The 18971-nt window shown below is 42.3% G+C and overlaps 1 protein-coding gene across 2 annotated transcripts in view; it reads right to left on the bottom strand.

Annotated features, from left to right (window-relative positions):
* Positions 1-18971, bottom strand: part of Sec24d (SEC24 homolog D, COPII coat complex component) — a 95462-nt gene that overhangs the window by 24110 nt on the left and 52381 nt on the right. For both annotated transcript variants that reach the window (XM_029537347.1, XM_021195252.2), the window contains exons 10-13: positions 17826-17941; positions 11796-11920; positions 5542-5733; positions 4836-4929 (exon numbers count right to left, since the gene is read on the bottom strand). In XM_029537347.1, coding sequence (XP_029393207.1) covers positions 4836-4929; positions 5542-5733; positions 11796-11920; positions 17826-17941 — 527 coding nt within the window. The remainder of the gene's footprint in view (positions 1-4835; positions 4930-5541; positions 5734-11795; positions 11921-17825; positions 17942-18971) is intronic.

Below are 18971 nucleotides of genomic sequence, written 5' to 3'. Positions count from 1 at the left end.
AGACCCCCAACCCCTGCAAAAAAATAAAACTGGTAGGTACGGTGGATGCCTATAATCCCAGTACTCAACTGGGAGAAACAGAAGAATAGCCAGGATTGGCAAAGTTCCAGCTCAGGACCCTACCTTAAGGGGAAAAAGAGCAATCTAGGAGGATACCTGAGGTCAATTTCAGGCCTACACACACACATACACACACACACCACCATACCACACACACACACACACACCACACACACACACACTCACACACACACACACACACACACCACAAACACACCACCATACAACACGCACACACATACACACACCACACACACACACACACTCACACACACACACACCACAAACACACCACCATACCACACACACACACACCACACTCACCACACATATGCACACACTCACCACACACATACTCACACATATGCACACACACACACACACACACATGAATGCACACTTGCACATATGTACCCATATACATGCTCACATTTGTATACACAATACATACACAGGCAAAAAAAAAACCTTACAGAAATACAACATACACATATGTAAAGACATATACCTTAGCTATATTTATTTGTTCTTATTCAGTTGTTTCATTTTGAAGCTACACTTTCACTGACTACAGACTTAGTCTGGCAAATGGTTTTACACCCCTACAAAATTTGATATCTTTGCCAAAATTTGATTGTGCTTGCAAGAGGGACTCATCCAAAATGAGATGAATGGCATTTATCCTTCTGAGTTCAGTAGAAATCGATTACGAGGAGCAGGTCTCAAGAACTCTGTGCAAAGTTCACCTCCAATATAATAAACAGTCTTTCTTCTGAGAGACCAAGATTAGTATTATTAACTAATGTCAGCCAGCTGCCTCCTTCACGGTCTCCCCACTCCAGAGGCAGGACCTGCTAGGATTCATGACACTGTCTCCCACCTCTTGCAAGCTGCAAGCTTCTGTAAATGAAAGACTTCCTGAAGTCAAGATAGTTCTATTTCCCACATTGGGCCCCTGTCTTTCCCTCATTAAGTGTTCCATATTGTCTGTGATTGGAGTGTCGTGATGGATCTTAAAATTGAATTTTGGTATCAATTATGGATTATCTAAAGGTGGATTTAACCCCCTTTACTCAGACTGTGATAGATTCCAGAAATAATCATTGATATCCATGTATCACCAACTTTTTGCCCAACTCTTTTTTTTTCTTTTTTCTTTTTTTAATTAGATATTTTCTTTATTTATATTTCAAATGCTATCCCGAAAGTTCCCTATACCCATCACCCACCCCTGCTCCCCTACCCACCCACTCCCACTTCTTGGCCCTGGCATTCCCCTCTATGGGGCATATAAAGTTTGCAAGACCAAGGGACCTCTCTTCCCAATGGTGGCCGACTAGGCCATCTTCTGCTACATATGCAGCTAGAGACACGAGCTTGGGGGTACTGGTTATTTCATATTGTTGTTCCTCCTATAGGGTTGCAGCCCCCTTCATTTCCTTGGGTACTTTCTCTAGCTCCTCCACTGGGGGCCCTGTGTTCCATCCAATAGCTGACTGTGAGCATCCACTTCTGTGTTTCCAGGCTCTGGGATAGTCTCACAAGAGGCCACTATATCAGGGTCCCTTCAGCAGAATCTTGCTGGCATGTGCATTAGTATCTGGGTTTGGTGGCTGATGATGGGATGGATCCCTGGGTGAGAAAACCAAGAAGGAAGACCATCGCGTGGATACTTCATTCCTCCTTAGAATAGGGAACAAAATACCCATGAAAGGATATAGATACAGAGACAAAACTTAGAGCTAAGATGAAAGGATGGACTATCCAGAGACTAGCCCAACTCTTTTTTAAAAATTGATTTATTTTTATTTTATGTGTTTGAGTGTTTTGCTTACAACATGTGCATGCAGTACCCATGGAGGCCAAAAGAGGGCATAGGATCCCCTGGAGTTACAGGTGGTTGTGAGCCACCATGGAGGTGCTGGGAACTGAACCTGTGTCCTCTGCAAGAGCAGCAAGTGTTCTTAACCACTGAGCTGTCTCTCCAGCACACCTTTGACCCAACTGACAGTGATTTATGTGTGTGTGAGAGATTGAAGGAAATAATAGGGTTCATGAGAGTGGGGAAGGCTGGGCTTAGAAGAAAATGCTATGCTATGTTTTAGAAGAAAAACATAAAGCCTTTAGTTGAGTATTTCAAGGACATTTGAGAATACATACAGGACTTTCCACACAGTCACTGTTTATCTTTGTGACAAATTTACCTGTGAGTTTTTTTGTGCTAATTTTATCTGTTGTATTTGATTTATGAAGTTTATTATATTCATATATATTCTATATATGTGTGAATTACATATACATATACCCTATACATATACTAGGTATATGATATATATTTGTGGTATATAATAATTAACATAATTAGTAGCATATATAATTGTATATGTATATATGCATATAAAATGTTTACTTGGTATCTATCTGAGTGAAAGAAAAGTTGTAAATCAAATGGGAGCCTAGTTCTGAGATGCCTTCACTTAGATGCAGCAAAGCATGTTTTCATTCTGATGCTTCTTCGGTTTCCACTCCCTGCCCATCATGGATGGGATCTCATCTCTGCCCTGTGTATACAATACCCTGATCTGCTGACCAAACCATAGTCCTGAACTTTCCCAAGTTACCCTTGGCCCCCCCCTCCCTGCTTTTACTACCGGAAGTGTCTTCTATTACAGAATTAAATCTCCCATGCCACGCTTCATGAAACTTAGGAGCAGGACAAGCATCTCTAAATCGTCTTGCAAAACATAAGCACTTATTGATTAATTTTATTGGCTGAGAAGAATGAGTGAGTGGGTGAAAATCTTTCAACACCAGTCTCTCCTTTGCACATCCCCGAACCTGTTAGCTTTTGCCCCGGGAGTAACAGCTGCAGGTGAGAATCTTAGAAGCTTCTTATGGAAATTATACAAATTTAAGTCTGATTTTCAGCTACTTAAGACCTGACTTTGTATTCATGAAGTCAGGTGAACTGCTATCCTTGGATACTAAGTGTTTTCTATTTAAAACATCAGCCTTTCTCTACTGGCTAGTTTTATGTCAACTTGATATAAGCTAGAGTTACCTGGAAGGAGGGAAATTAAGAAGATGCTTCCATAAGACCCAGCTGTAGGATATTTTCTTAATAAGTGACTGATGGGAGAGGGTTCAGTCTATTGTAGGTGGGGCCATTCCAGGTCTGGTGGTCCTAGGTTCTATGAGAAAGCAGACTAAGCCAGCCATGATGACCAAGCCAGTAAGCAGCACCCTCCATGGCCTCTGCATGAGCTCAGGCCTCCAGGTTCCTGCCCTGTTTGAGTTCCTGTCCTGACTTCCTTTGATGATGAATAGTGATATGGAAGAATAAGTCAAATAAACCCTTTTCTTCCCAAGTTGCTTTGGTCATGGTGTTTCATCACAGGAATGGTAACACTAAGGCAGTTTTCATATAACTCAGTATTAATATAATATTAATATGCATTAACATAGCAATAAACATGAATAAAACAATGTAAATAATGTAAATGATACACAGACACATGAACTACAGTGAACCAGACTCGTGAATGGATAGCAGAGAACACTTTCTGCTATAGTAAGCATATGCTATTATTATGTTAATATTATGTTATAGTAAGCAATGCAAAGCAACTTCAGGGCATATTATTATTGTTTTGGACATTACATTTTAAGCAAATAAAAGCTTGTTGTCATTCACCTCAGACATGAGCGTATACCTAAGACGCGGCTTCCAGTCTTAACTTAGAGTAGTAGAATGATTCTCAGAGTGCTTTAGGAACTGTGATGTGTGGAGAGATTTACTGATGACCTGCTCCTCACTGGAGGAGAGACCATCACTGACAACAAAACACACATCTTCACAGTGGATGAAAATCTACACAGGTCTGCATGGTTGTGTGATGTGGAATGCCACAATCCCCAAAGCTTGCAGTGGGCCGGGCTCTAATTCCAAGCCATGTGTGACGTGGAATATACTGTGAGTTTTACATTATAATCGCCAGCCAGTCTGATGGTTGGAAACAGCCACAACACCATGAGCGAGTGCTCCTGGTGCCACACCGGAACACTCAGAAATCAGAAACCCTAGACAGAATCAGGCTCTAGGGTCAGACTGTACAATTAGATGCAACATTCACGTGAGAGCCATTCACCAGCCTAGACCACAGCTGTCCCTGTTTGCTTGCATCGTTCCTGTCACTCATTCCATCTTAAAAGTTGGTGTGGACTTAATTTTAACAACACAGTTTTAAAACTGACTTCGGGCATGAGCTATCAAGGCCAACACTGCTGTCTTTGGTCCTATGAAGACAAAATGTCGTTTGAGCTCAGCCTTCCCAATGGGCAAAGGACAACTCCCCTACTTAACACCAGTCAGTAAGGCCATGTGCATCAGTCACTTTCCTGACACAACTGTCCCCAGGCCTTGCCTTTGTGTGTTCGAAAACCCCAAGGAGAGGACACTATGGGGATTTTCCTCCTCATATCCTGCAGTTTCGATTTGACTGAACCCAACTTTAAAAACAGACCATAAAAAAGTTCACCTAAAAGCCAAAGGGAGGGGCTGAGCTGAAATCCAGACAACATCAGCTGTTCTGATGCTGACAGTGCCTGGGTATAAACACTGAGAGTGCTTGTGGCTTGGGTCCCTTCCTCCTGAAAACTGGGAAAGTTTAGAAACCCTAATGACTGAGGGCTTTGATGAAAGCTCCACAGCACAGACAAAAACCTCCTTTTTATGTCTCTCTGTTACAAAGGTTATCAAGTCAGTCACTGCTCACCTTGAGGGCCTCCATGCCAGCCTGGACGACCGGAGCAAAGACTGTCTCATTTTCATTAGAGTCAGCAAACATCTCAGGAATCTGGTCCAATAAACTGAGGAAAACATGGGGAAAGGGTTTTAGCGCTCAGCAAGCCTGTCATAAACGTCAGAAAATAAATCACTGATGTTTCAAGCCTCAACACGTACAGGATTTACTTGATGAACAGCATGTGTGGGTAACTATTACCCACAGGGAATGGGCAATCTGATAGACACTCCTTAGGGAAGGATGTTTTAGCACGGTCTGCCACCAAAACCTACTCTTTGACATTTACTAAATTACCTTCTTTGTAGACACTTTTTGATTCATATATTACCTAGTGATAGTTCCCAGAACTCTTTAAAGGATACTCTATATTAATATGAGTAGACACATACAAGGAATGGACCCCTTTCCGTCCCTTTCCTTCCCTTTCCAACAAGGAGAAAGAATTTAAAGGGTTGAGAGTGAATATTTTAACAATGGTCTGGGCACCATAAAGAGATAAATCTACCATAAATGACAAGAGTTGTATAATCTACACCCTAACCACCCTCCCCACCCCCAGTCCCCATCCCCTCCCACCAGTGACAAAGCCAAACAATACTTGTAGTTGAACTGCAACACAATTGGGATTCAAACACACATCTGATTTGCATCAAACTGGAAGACAGTTGATAGTTACTTGTGGATCACAGATTGAGATTCTTCATAGTTGACAAGGAACCCGTCCAACAAAGGAACAAAGACCTCTCCGACATCCGTCACCACCATCATCTGAGGTTGGGCCAGATTACTCTTCACATTAAAGAAGTGGAGAACTTTGTTGTATGTGATGAAACCAACTCGGATTGCAGATGTCTCCTCATGCTCCTCCCTAGAAGGAAAAACAAAACCTAACTTGAGGCAGGTGCTCTAAAGAACGCAGAACTTGCTCTAAGGTGATGAGTCGAGACTTGGGGAGCGTTTTATCTTTGTCGGTTTTCTGCCTGCAAGATGAGGCTTCTCCTTAAATGCAACATCGATGTCTCCGATAGAACACATGAAATGCATATTTTCAGTTCTGGTTTTAATTTCTCTTGACCTTCATGGCAGGAAGGGATGGGGATTACTTCAAACATAAGCAGGTTGACAAAGGAATGCAGTCTCAAAATTCTAGGTCAAGGGTTAGATATTATGAAAACATTTGCTCATATTTTCCCGTGAATTTTTTTTTCTTTCCTTTCTTTATTTACTTTTGGCCTTTTCAAGATGGGGTTTCCACTCTGTAGCTTTGACTGCCCTGGGAATCACTCTGTAGCCCAGGCTGGCCTTGAACTCACAGAGACCCTCCTGCTTTGCCTCCCAAGCGCTGGGATTAAAAGTGTGTCCCACTATGCCTGGCATATTTTCAATTCACAGGAAATTAGACTTAGAATTCCCATGAACAGCCTGGGCTTATTGCATTTATATAAATAAAATGTATGGGAGCAATGAGACGTCTGAAGCAATGGAAGGGAAGAGACGCTCACATTACTGACAGGGCAGCAGCTGACATCAGGGAAGGACCCACAGCTCCGGCCTGGCACTTCTACTATAATTCCTACAAAACCTCAGTGTAACCACAGCTAGATCTTAACAGCACACCACAGAAAATATAATAGCAAGTGAATTACACTTATAAGTAAGATTACTTGTGATGGTCATGAGAAGAAGAAGAAATCTCTAAGTTGTTTAAGGCCAGCCTTGGCTACATGAGATTGCTTCAGAAACAAAAACAAAAACTTCAAATAATAATCAATGAATGAGAAGTGTGTGTGTGTGTGTGTGTGTGTGTGTGTGTATGTGTGTGTATGTGTATGGATGTGTGTGTGTGTGTGTGTGTATGGTGTGTGCACATGTGCATGTATGTGTATGTGCTATGTGTGCATGTAAGTGGGGGCCCGGGTGTGTTGTGTGTACATGTGTGTGTGTGTGTGTGTGTGTGCTATGTGCATGTGTGTGTGTGTGTGCTGTCTGCATGTGTCTGTGGTATGTTTGTGGTGTGGTGTGGTGAGTGTGTGTATGTAGGGAGGGAGTGTGCATGTGTGCATGTGGTGGTGGTGATGGTGGTGGTGCATGCATGTGTGTATGTGTATGTGTGTGTGTGTGTGTGTGTGTGTGTGTGTATGAGAGTCCCAAGTGGTGATGGTGGTGGTGCGTGTGTATGTGTGTGTGTGTGTGTGTGTGTGTGTGTGTGTGTGTGTGTGTATGAGAGNTGTGTGTGTGTGTGTGTGTGTGTGTGTGTGTGTGTGTGTGTGTATGAGAGTCCCAAGTGCAAGTAAAAAAAGGAACTGGAAGCGCACACAAAGAAATCTCTCAGAAGGAGCCCTCAGCCCCACTGCAGGCTGGACGCTAGAGTACAGGCTGACGAGAGCTGACCTTTCCCTGTCTTGCTTCTTTCCTCATTGTGGTCTTGATCAATGGGTCTTCTAACCTATGGCAAAAGCAGGGAGCAAATGTTTCCGTTTGGGACCTCCACAATGCTCTCAGAAGTGAGAGTCCTCAGAGACTAGATATGCACCTGTGTAACTACACACACGTACACGTATGTATGCCCTGAGCTGCATGACTTCACCCGAGCAGCTAGCTGCATGCTGTCCTGCCCTACACTACATCTTGCAGGCCATGCTCCCTGCTCCTGGGCTTTCTCTGTCTCCATTATTAAAGTCTCGCTTGTCAAGACCCAACATAAATTCTTCCTCCTCTGTGAAATCTCCTGAGGCCGCCAGTTAGAAGTAATTTCCTTTCCTAAATCCCTGTACAGCACTTTTCCTGGACTTTGAGTGTGCAGTACAGCCGGGCACTAATGGAATGGAAAGCCCTAGAGTCATCCCCCTGCCCCGAGCCCTGGGCCACTCCAGAGTATGCTACAATGGAGAAACTAGAGTTTTGTTTAAGATGACTTACATGCTGGTAAAACATGCTGGACTTTGAGGTGGCAAATCACAGCCTGTAATGGTAAGTCCTGTTTGTTAGCTTGAGTGGACTGAGGTTCAACCCAGGGACAGATTTTTGGGCATGTCTGTGATAGAGTATCTAGATTAGCTCAAAGGCTCATCCTGAATGTGGGGAGTAACGTTCCTTGGGAAGAGTGGGGGTGTCCTAGACTGGATGAAAAAAGAAAAAGCTTGGCTGGAGAGATGGCTCAGTGGTTAGAGCATGTAGAGATCTTGCAGAGGACCTGAGTTCAGTTCCCAGCACCCACATCAAGCACAATTTCCTGTAATCTGAAGTTCTTTTCTATAGAAGCCTCTGGGAACATGTGCACATACTCATAATTAAAAACAATTCCTGGAGAGGGAGAGGGAGAAGAAGAAGGAGGAGAGGACGTGAGAGGGAGAGGGAGAGGGAGAGGGAGAGGGAGGGGGAGGGGTTCCAGAGCGCTGTATAGCAGTATTCATTCTTGTTACTTCCTAACTGCAGATGTGATGTAATCAACTTCCCTTGCCTCCCCTGCCATGAAGTTGTATATCCTTAAGCTTCGAGCCAAAATAAAGGCCTTCTCCCTGCTGCTTCTGGAATAGAAGCCCAAAGCGAGCCATGATGGTGCAACTCAGGTTTAAAATCAGCCTGGCTAGAAATACTGACGTGTGCAATGAACAAATGCTACAAGGCACGGGTTTATTTGACAAACAGCTCACCATCAAATCATTCATTCATCTTTGTCTCCCAGTAACCTTTCATCGCATAAGTAAAAATGTCTGATAAATCATGTGACTGATTTTCTTTTCATAGTTAAAATGGAATCAAATAAAGCAACAGGCACTTGCGCGCACGCACGCACGTGTGTGCGCGCGCGCGCGCACACACACACACACACACACACACACACACACACACCCCTCCCGACTGACACCGCTCACTCTCACTGGATTTGGGCACGTTCTGGATGGGAACAGCAGGTTGAGAGCCACAGAGATCATTGAAAATCTAAATTAACATTTTTACAAAGCATCTCATCAGAACATCGCACGTCTGTTATCACTCATTTCCACAGACACAATGCTTTTTTATTTTAAGAAACAAACACAAAACTGTCAAAAACAAGCAAACAAAAACAAACCTTCCTTCAAAGTTGTAACTGCCCTAAAATTTCCTCAACCCTGTAACATATAAATTATACCACATGAAGAAACTCTGCCTTTCCACATTAGTTCTGTATAATTTTGAGAGTCACCTGAAAAATTTTGAATAATTCTTTAGGGTATATAAAGGATTCTATATGGGGACATGAAGGGCTCTATGTCTGTGGGGACATGAAAGGCTCTGTAATTCATGAAGATGTCAGGGATTGACAGGCCTTACTCACTCTCCTGCTTCTCAGCCGCCCTCTCACACTGGAGTCAGCCTGTTGAATGGTATAAATCTGGCAGGGTGATACTGCAAACATTAGGAAGCAGATAAGCCACAAAATTCCAAACTCATGACTCTTTTAACATTTTTAAACAGTTGCTTTCTTTTCTACGATTGTGTACATTTGTGTGTGTATGGGCATTTATGAAGGCCAGCAGACACCACAGGATGCCACCTTCAGGACATTATCCACATCCTTTGAGACAAAGCCTCTCTTTGGCTAAGAGCTCCACAATTATGCTAGATTAGCTGCCTGTCAAAGGGCGTGGCATTCTTACACGTATTCAGGAAATTGAACTCAGGCTCTTGCACTTGAAGTAAGAAACGAAAGGGAAATAAAGGCAAGTGCTTACCAGCTGAGCCATTCTGCCTGCCCCATTTCTAATATTTTAATTTATCAACATTGAAAACAGACAAAAAGTCAAAAAATAACCCAATAGTTTGATATGAATAACCAGTGAGTGATTTTAAAGTTTTTTTTTCCTCGTTCCAAGAGTCAGGAAACCTAGAAACCTTACAAGGCCAGACATAATTTCAAACAAGAAAAGAATGGAGCTTCTCTTTTTAGAAGACTCAGAACATTTTAGAACACCAAACACACGCAGACTGTGTCTGACATGTTAAAAAAAAAAAGTCACCTGCTTTAGTACAAAGAGAGAAATCAAATTGACAGGGCACAGAGGCCAAGACAAATTTCAGACTGAAAGCCACCAGGTTTCCTTTTAAAAATGAAGCCACTTGGCTAGAAAAGGTGTAGTTCTGAGAGATCTGAACAGAGTTGCGAGCGACCAGCTGTAGCCGTCAACTTGTCTCTCTAGTCTTCTGCCAAAGTCACACACAGGAGCTTCAGGGGGTGCGGTTACAGAGAGAACATGGAACGTGCGCTTTCAGATCTTAGACCACCATGCTGCAAACTTCACACCACTGCTCTGGTAACAAAGGTGTGGGGAGTGTCTGTTGGCAAAGGCAGGCTAGCCTAACCTAGTGAGGGACTATAAAAGGAGAGTCTGCTTTCAGAAACTGGCGTGGTAGCTCGGTTTCTTACAAACTAAATGCGAAACTCAGATTTGAACTTAAAGCAGCCCATGGGAGAATCCCACGATCTAGCAGAAAATTCCATCCTCAAGTCTCTCTGAAAACACGAGACACGGCAGTTCTGAGGCATGGGGGCCTTTGCTCACCACCTGCAGCTGCTCCCAGCTCATTTTTCACCTCAGGCTAGTCTGAAGTCACCTCAGTGTTTTTCAAAACATCCTCCCCGTGTTACAAACCATCTCAACAATATTATGAGTTCATCTTAACAGATACAAACAAAGCCGCTCTGGGGTGGTCCAGAGCCCACATGTCCAAGTTTCTCATAGACAAAGCATCAGTTCTGGTGGGAAGACTACAGAGGGGTGGGCATTCAGAGGCCAAGAAGCACCATGGGTAAAGAATGCCTCCTCACCCAAACACCCCTGTCCTGACCAGATGTCGCACTCCCTATGGCTCAGCAAGATGGGGAGAAGGTGGAAGGTGTGGGGTGCACAGCTGTTCCTGGTCTCCCCATCCTCTCTTCACGGCCTCCTGGCAGAAAGGCAACATCCCCTACTCCCCTGTCTCTATGCTAGCTGTTAGCTCCAGCCCCAAACAGCTAGCTAGCTTGTGCACAGAGACAAAGAAAACCTAGCCACGATATAAATTTTAGTAGGAGAGACCATAGAGAAAAATGAAAGGATGCTACTAGCTACTTCCTGTAATTTTTCAAATCTCTCTTTTATTTATATTTTTTATTTAAAAAAAAAAATGTGTTCTGTGCACCCCTCACCTTTCGAAGCAAATCTGTTTTCTTTTTTTCTGCCAAATTTAATGTCGGCTATGCACGCATACAATTATATTTTTCTGGTTAAAACTGCCATCAGTTTTATTTGCCCTTCTCATCCTGAGGCAGGTAACAGTCCAGCTAGCCTTTTAAAAGTGGCTGCAGCAGTGAAGGTATCACCACGGCAGGGCGTGGCCACCTGCTCAGCTGCAGGTGAATGGGGAGCCTCTCTGCATTCCTACCTACAATGCCACTTGCTGAAATGACAGAGACAGGAGCTCCCTTCACACTGCTAAGCCAGGACACACAGGCAGCAGCGGGGAACTTGGTCGCATCATAAGAGCAGAGGGGAATTTGGTTAAAAAGATTCCATCTTTCCTATGACAACTGCTCAGTTTTCTGGGACCCTTGGTCTCTGCCACTATCAGCAACCGCCAGTTTTTATGGAACAGGCTTCCAAAGTTCCTCCCTACACACAAACACACACACACACACACACACACACACACACTTATAGTTGGGATTCTCCTGTAATTTATAAAGTATCTTTGAGATGTTTCATTTATCTACCATTGTTTTCCTTTCTCCTGTTTTCTTTTCTTTCTACAAACATCTACTCTGACATTTTAAATACCCCGAAGAATGGTGTAGTCTGATTTATAACTGACTATAATGTTCTCATCAGCAAACAATATTAATCAGCCAGTCTGCTCAGCTTGGTGACACAGTGTAATTCACAGGAGGCCAGCAGCAAGCATCCTTACTTGGGTAGCCGCTTCAGCGCAGTCTTCAGTTCTTCACATATGAGCTTGACGAGGCCATTCTTTATGTTACTGTATGAGACATCAATCATGAAGATGAAGGCTGGTGGGCTGGGAGGTTTATTCTTCTGCAGGGAAGCAAACACATCACAGAAGTCAATACAAGGCAAGCATACCTCATAATCAAATATAAACAAACGCTTGAAGACTATCAGACCCTTCATTCAGTACTTAGGTTATAACATCTGCGGATCAAATAACTTTCTAGGAAACCCAATACCCCGCTGCTATGAAAAAGATTTTTAAAAAAGCCTGCTTATTTTCCACGTTATGACATGAACTTTCTATTATATTTAACAGAAATAGTCTGCTTTTATAGCTCCAGAGACTCCCCTACCGTGAAGGGAAGTCAAGTATTGAGCCAGCCCTGCACGTAGCATGCTCCCTGGGCCCCTGAGAAGGAATGCTACAAAGGAATATACATTTTTTTGGAAGCTGTAACCAAAATTTATTAATGGGAATATCATGATTTTCAGGTGTATTCTTTTATGAGTTCCTTTGGTTTTATACATATGATTTTTTTTTCTTTTTAAGGCAAGGTCTTGCTGTGTAGCCCAGGCTGGCTTCAAACACACATTCAATCCTCTCATCTAAGAGATTACAGAATTATAGCCTGTAATAATCATGCTCAACTACAGATATAGAAATATCTATTGTGATTTAACTGCATACCTTAAAAATGTACTTTATAAAATACTTCCAAAACCTACTTCACATCTGTGGTAAAGGAAAATGGCCCCTTTCCCTATGTCCTTGCAACAGTCACTGTAACATAAAGCATCTGTCAGGACAATGTGTGCTCACTGTTCTCCAATCTGGCTGGTGTCCAAATAGCTCATAAGGAAGCGGTCCTTCAACTGGGATTTATAAAGTGTTTAGAAAAGAAAGCCACAGGCAAATATGATCAGTGACCTCCACTAGAGAGTAAAGACCCAAAACCAACAGTGTTTCATCTGATGATAAAGCATAAAAAAAGTTCTAAAATTAAAATGTAGTTCAATTAGTATATAGATGGTGAGAATTATAAATGCTCTCTGAGTCCTTATCTACTATAAGGTTAGATATAATACTGTTCTAGTAAAATACTCCATTTCAAATAAGAACTTGTAAGATTCAGAAAGCAATCTGAAAAATGTGACTTTTCCCATCCAAAATCAGATCAGCCAAGGAACGGGGGAACTTGAATAACTTCCAAGTCTCATCTCATCCATTCCATAATATGGATTACAGCAGGTGAAAAAGGCAACCGTTATCATTAGTTAAAGCAATACCTCTTCGTGGCAATCCCAGTGGTGGTTTATTACTCCTGTGTTCTCCTGGACACTCACTGTGAGCCATTCTCTGTAACTCTAGCCAGCTTCTCTCCTTAGGAATCCTTCAGTCGTTAAGGCTTGTTTTCAGCACGTGTAAAGTTAACCTCTACTTCCTCCTAACCACATGGCCTTCCGGTCTCTATCAGTGACGGCAAACATGACAGACCTGACGCAGGATTTGACGGTTAGGGCCCCCTTAGCCATTTGTTTTTCTTCTAAGAATGGTTCTTCTGGCTGCTGGGTGTGGACCCAGGACCCCTCTAGCTCTTCCCTCAGACTCTCTATGCCTTCCCTTGTAGCCACCTCCATTCCCTCTGTGTCAGCCACCAACCTGCAGGAACACTTTCTACCAGAGACCCCCACATGCTGGGCTGAGACTCACGTCTCAGTATCTTTTCAGTATCTTTCTTGTCTTCCATTCTGGTCCTCTGAACTTACTCTTAGACCTGCTGCAGCTCCTATCCAACCTCCACTCCCTGAGAATTCTTCCTCTGGGTGCAGACCGAGGGTCTCCCAGCTCCTTTCCTGCTCCCCATCTCTGCCTGTCTTCCTAGAGCATCTCCATTCCTGTGTGTCACATGTCGACCATCAGAAACGTTCTCTACCAGGAACCCTACGGTTGCCACGCCTGCCTAGTATCCACAGTGGGAGATAGCAACCAATGAACCTAACAAAAACAAGACCAGACATCTACACCAAGAAACAACCCAAACATCATAATTCCAGATGCCTGGATCCTGGCACAAAAACTCAAACATGAACAGCCAAGCCAATATGGCTCCTCCGGAAGTCAGCAACTCTACTGCAACAGGCCTTGAGGAAAGGAGTTCAGCTGAGGCGTACAAGAAGGCCTTCAAGCAGGGCAGTGGTGGCGCACGCCTTTAATCACAGCACTTGGGAGGCAGAGGCAGGTGGATCTCTGAGATCGAGGCCAGCCTGGTCTACAAAGTGAGTTCCAGGACAGCCAGAGCTATACAGAGAAAGCCTGTCTCGAAAACCAAAAAAAAAAAAAAAAAGCCTTCAAAATGGCAGCTATGAACACACTCAAGAACCTCAGAGATGATATGAATAAATGCCTTAATGGATACTGAAAAGAGCTGAATGAATTAATGAAAACATCTCAGGATATGAAAGTAGAATTTGAACTTGGAGGTCAAACGACCCTTTCACCTGGCTCACCTAAGACCATCCTGCATATCAGATATTTACAATTAATAACAGTAGCGAAATTACAGTTATGAAGTAGCAACAAAAATAATTTTATGGTTGGGGGGTTACCACAACCTGGGGAACTGTATTAAAGGGCCACAGTATTAGGAAGGCTGAGAACCACTGCACTAAAGCAAACACAAACTGAAATAATAATGGGAGGAGAGACCCCAGAAAATGATACAGACTAACATACGGGATTTAAAAACAAAAAAACAAAAGTACCAAAAATCCTCAGCATCAAGGAAGATATCACCTCAGGGGAAAAAGGATGCAAAAACATATTATAAGTGACTGGCTCCAAGCAGCTAACAAGTGTGGCTGTTTTAACATCTGACAAAACTGACTTCAAACCAAATCCAGTCAGAAGAGATAGGAAAGGACACTACATACTCATTAAAGAGAACAGGTAAATATCCAAGAGATACACTTTTAGATATTCATGCCTAACAGTATATGAGTTGCGTGTGTGTGTGCATGCGTGCATGCATGTGCAAGCATGGCAGTAGAAACCAATGGGAACCACCACCTCCTCTCTTTTCAGTATCGCCAATATTAAAGTAACATAAGCTCTTCCACAGCCTGTCAGTCAAGACTCCCCATAGCACTCCTTTCCAATGTGTATAAAAACTAAAAGCTCACAGACACAATGGTGACCCCGGGACCAATCAAACGGACAGATCTGTCTCAAAATACTTCTTCAGTTTCTCAATCCCAAAATACATCCTCTCAATTTAAGTGGCTGCCATTTCCAAAACACTTCCTGTACAGAGTCACGGCCCCTGGACCTGAGCCAGAACGGTGGTGGTAAACGTTTCATTTGACATAGTGTTTGTAAAAGACTTGACTTCACAGGAGGTCATGTCAGTCCGTCCTCAGGCCCTGAGAAGTGCTGAGTCATCTGTCCCTCTGTGACCCACCTCTGCTCTGCAGTCATACACACACACACACACACACACACACACACACACACACACGCAGTTCCCTACACATGGCTCTTTTATTCTACTTTTTTGTTTTGTTTTGAGACAGAGTCTCACTATATAGCTCTGACTGTCCTGGAATTCACGCTGTAAACCAGGATGGCCTCAAACTCATTGAGATCCACCTGCCTCTGCTTCCTGGGGGCTGTGATTAAAGGCGTGTGCCACCACACCTGGCTAGCTGCTATGCCTTTCTGACAAGCCCTCTTCCAACACTCTGACCACCCTTCCTTCACACTACATACTTCAGTTCATTTTTTAACTATACATGTTTCTTCTCAGGCATATTCTTTGAACTCGTTTATCATACTGCTTATTTGGGGGGAATCCTTACAGTACAAAGACAACTTGGACATGCAAAGTGTCTCAAAATGTCAAAATGGATAAAAAAAAAAATGACAAAACCAAACCTCCAGTTTTATTCAGGAAGAACATCTGATAGTAGATTTTTCTCCTCAGGGAAACTCCGTGCTGACTTGTCTACACACTTCCTGCTATACCAGCGGGAGGTAGGGCTGGGAGCCTGAAGGGCCAGGGTAGCACTAACACTTTCTGAGCTTATGTGCAGCTTAAGCTCTCTCTCTCTCTTCTCTCTTGCATGCATGCACATGCACATACACGCACACCTGTCCTCATGCAATGTGGTACACAACACATGGGCTCCCTGTAAGGGCTAAATAACCCAACACAGATGTAAAAAGCACCTAGCCGAGACACACTTGGTATTCAACAAATGCTAATTGTATTACCTAACATCAACATTAAGATTAACTAAAATGAATAGAGGAAAACATGATTCTGCAAGTCTCTTTCCAGTGTATATGGCATTAAATATACACATACTTATATACATATAAATATGCATACATATACATATACAAAGCAAATAAACTCTTTCACTATCTAAATCCCTAAGTCAACTCATTATTCTACTACTCATAGATTATAAGTAAATTTGAAAACAGCGTGCGTTTGTCATAAATTCTTAGATGAAAGGAAGACGAAGTTGAAGCGCCAAAGGTTACAATTATTTGGCTTCTTGTTTTCCGGGTATGATTTCCCAATTATCGTACTTCTGGAATACTGCCATAAAACAGAATTTAAAGCTGCTTTTGTTTCCAGCCATAGGCTTGACTCTCACCCATGCTTCTACTGAAAACAGAACAAGGTTGATAATTAGCCTTTTTGGGCAGAGACCTGAAGCCTTAGTACACAATGGGACCCATAGTCTGGTTACGGACGGATGGACAGATGGACGTTCAGTAAGGGAACTTTCCATCATGACTTATAGTGCCTTTATTATATTGAACTTGAACAACAAATGCTTACTTTTGTGTATTGAGTCTCCTTCAATAAATCATAGGAAAGAGCAAAGAAGCTATCGGAATGTAAATTGTACTTCAAGACCTGTCTCTTTCCTGTCAGATTGCATCTATATCAAAAATGTTTTGTATTTCACCAAATAAGTTAAAATTTTTCACATTTCAAACTAATAACGCATTGGGTTTTCTTTAATAACTAGTAAATTATTTTAAAACAATCATATAATAGTCAATAGAATAATAATATGATGTCTTATTTGAAAATTTTAATGATTTAGCGAATTGCAAAAATAAGCCAAAACCCTAATTTGGATAAATCTTGAGATGTGTTCGCAATATGTGGACTTGCTCTCTAGAAAACATGTCTAGGGGAAATCTGTGGTCAGGGGCTATTTTCCAGAAGGCAGGATATTAGAAGGCATTCATTTTTGGAAGAGGGAGGAAGGAAGGAAGGAAGGAAGGAAGGAAGGAAGGAAGGAAGGAAGGAAGGAAGGAAGGAAGGAAGGAAGGTAGGTCCCTGTGAGCTGGGTCTTCAGGGCCACTCCTGAAGCTTAGAAGCACTCTCAAGCTTTACCTTTGGCTAAAGAGTAAAGTCAGTGTATTCCTCCCATGTGAAGCATGTCAGTGGAACCCAAAGGTTTGCAAGAGCACATTTGCAAGTCCACATACTCATTTACATTCCACTAGTCAAATGAGTCTCAGAATGATACATTAAAGCAAGGAAGCCAGCAGCCCTCTAAGAATACTGGTTCATTTCTGCCTTGGTAGAGAAGTCATTAAGGAACCAAAAGAAGAGATCTGAGTGGAGTTTGGGAGATGGAGGATCAGGGTTCAAGGTCATCTTCAGCAAGGTCAAGGCCCAAACTAAATGAGACCCTGTCTCAGAAACCAAACCAAATCAAGCAAGCAAGCAAGCAAACAAACAAACTAAACGACAGAAAGAATCGTTTCCTTTTCTATACTATGGATGAAACAGCTCAGGAACCCATTCATGCTAATGACTTAGGTCAGATCTGTTTCTGACATATGTCCACATGCCCTGGAAATGTCTGTCTGTGAACCAAGCCATACATATCTTTGCATACAGAAGCTGCTCACTGAAAGTCAACATCATCACAGAAACACTTAAGTCCCGCCAACACTCACTCTGCAGTAATCCAACGTAGCAACATATTCATAGGATCCCAGCGACAGCTCTGGCTTCTCGTAGTGGTCCAGTCTTCTTCCAATGTGGTCCAGATGTTGGAAATAGAATGGTGGGACTAAGGAAAACAAAACAGGGCAGGAAATCCTTTGTTTTCATAAGCAGACAACCCAATAAATCCCCAAAATGTATCCTAAAGGAAAGGAGTTATGATAAGAAGACAAGCTGTTCTCAGTATCCATCATTTTGAGAGCATGTCTCAGAAATATGTGAAAAATATGAGTTTTCTCTTTTTTAAGCTCACTAACTTTTTGGCTCTTGTATATGTTGTAAACCACTACAATTTTGCCTTTTAATTATGTTTGTAATAGTTTTGCCATATATAAATTTTGATTTTTATAGTCAAATCAATCTGCCTGGAATTCTATATATAGAACTATGTAATTTTATATATAATTTTCATCAGTATTGACTACTTCATTACTATTTCACACTATACTGTATTACTGCAATATTTTCATACTGAAATATTTTATACATATAGAAAGCCATAGAGCACAATATTCACATTCATGGAAGTGGAATGATAACTTTGTTAAAAACCTCTTGCACATATAAAAGTTCTTAGTGACAAAGAACATTTATAATTTTGGAAACCCTAGAAAAAGGTGCTGCTGTTTTCAGGCTAACACATCCAAATATCTGCCTCTACCTAATTACTTCTTTTTTAAAATTAGGTTTCTATGTGAATTTTTAACATATAGGACAGAGACAAATGCTGATTATTTGGATTATACTAAGGTCTTTGTTACACCTTAATTAAGGAGTGTCTTCAGCCCTGGGCTTTCAAAGGATAATCTGCTTGCATCTGGCCGGACTCATGTAGAATACTGTATTAGGGAAAGACTGCACTTGGGCGAGCTTGGCTGAAGTCTAATTTGATACAAATGTCTCAGAAGGATACTTGTAGCCAAGTTCTGGAAGTCACCCAAAGGCAGCACAAGACGTATGACTCACACACTGAACACTTGGACAAATAAGGTCTGGTGTCTGTGAAAGAGCTCCCGTTGCCTGGGGATGGCCAGGGAAGGCTGAGAAACTTCTGCTAACAGTATCTGGGAAACTTAACAATGCTTTTGTCTTAAGTA

Source organism: Mus pahari, chromosome 4 (genome assembly GCF_900095145.1).
Source record: "Mus pahari chromosome 4, PAHARI_EIJ_v1.1, whole genome shotgun sequence".
Lineage (NCBI taxonomy): Eukaryota > Metazoa > Chordata > Mammalia > Rodentia > Muridae > Mus > Mus pahari.
The sequence above is the reverse complement of the archived record's forward strand: the minus strand, read 5'-3'. Positions and strand labels throughout refer to the sequence as shown.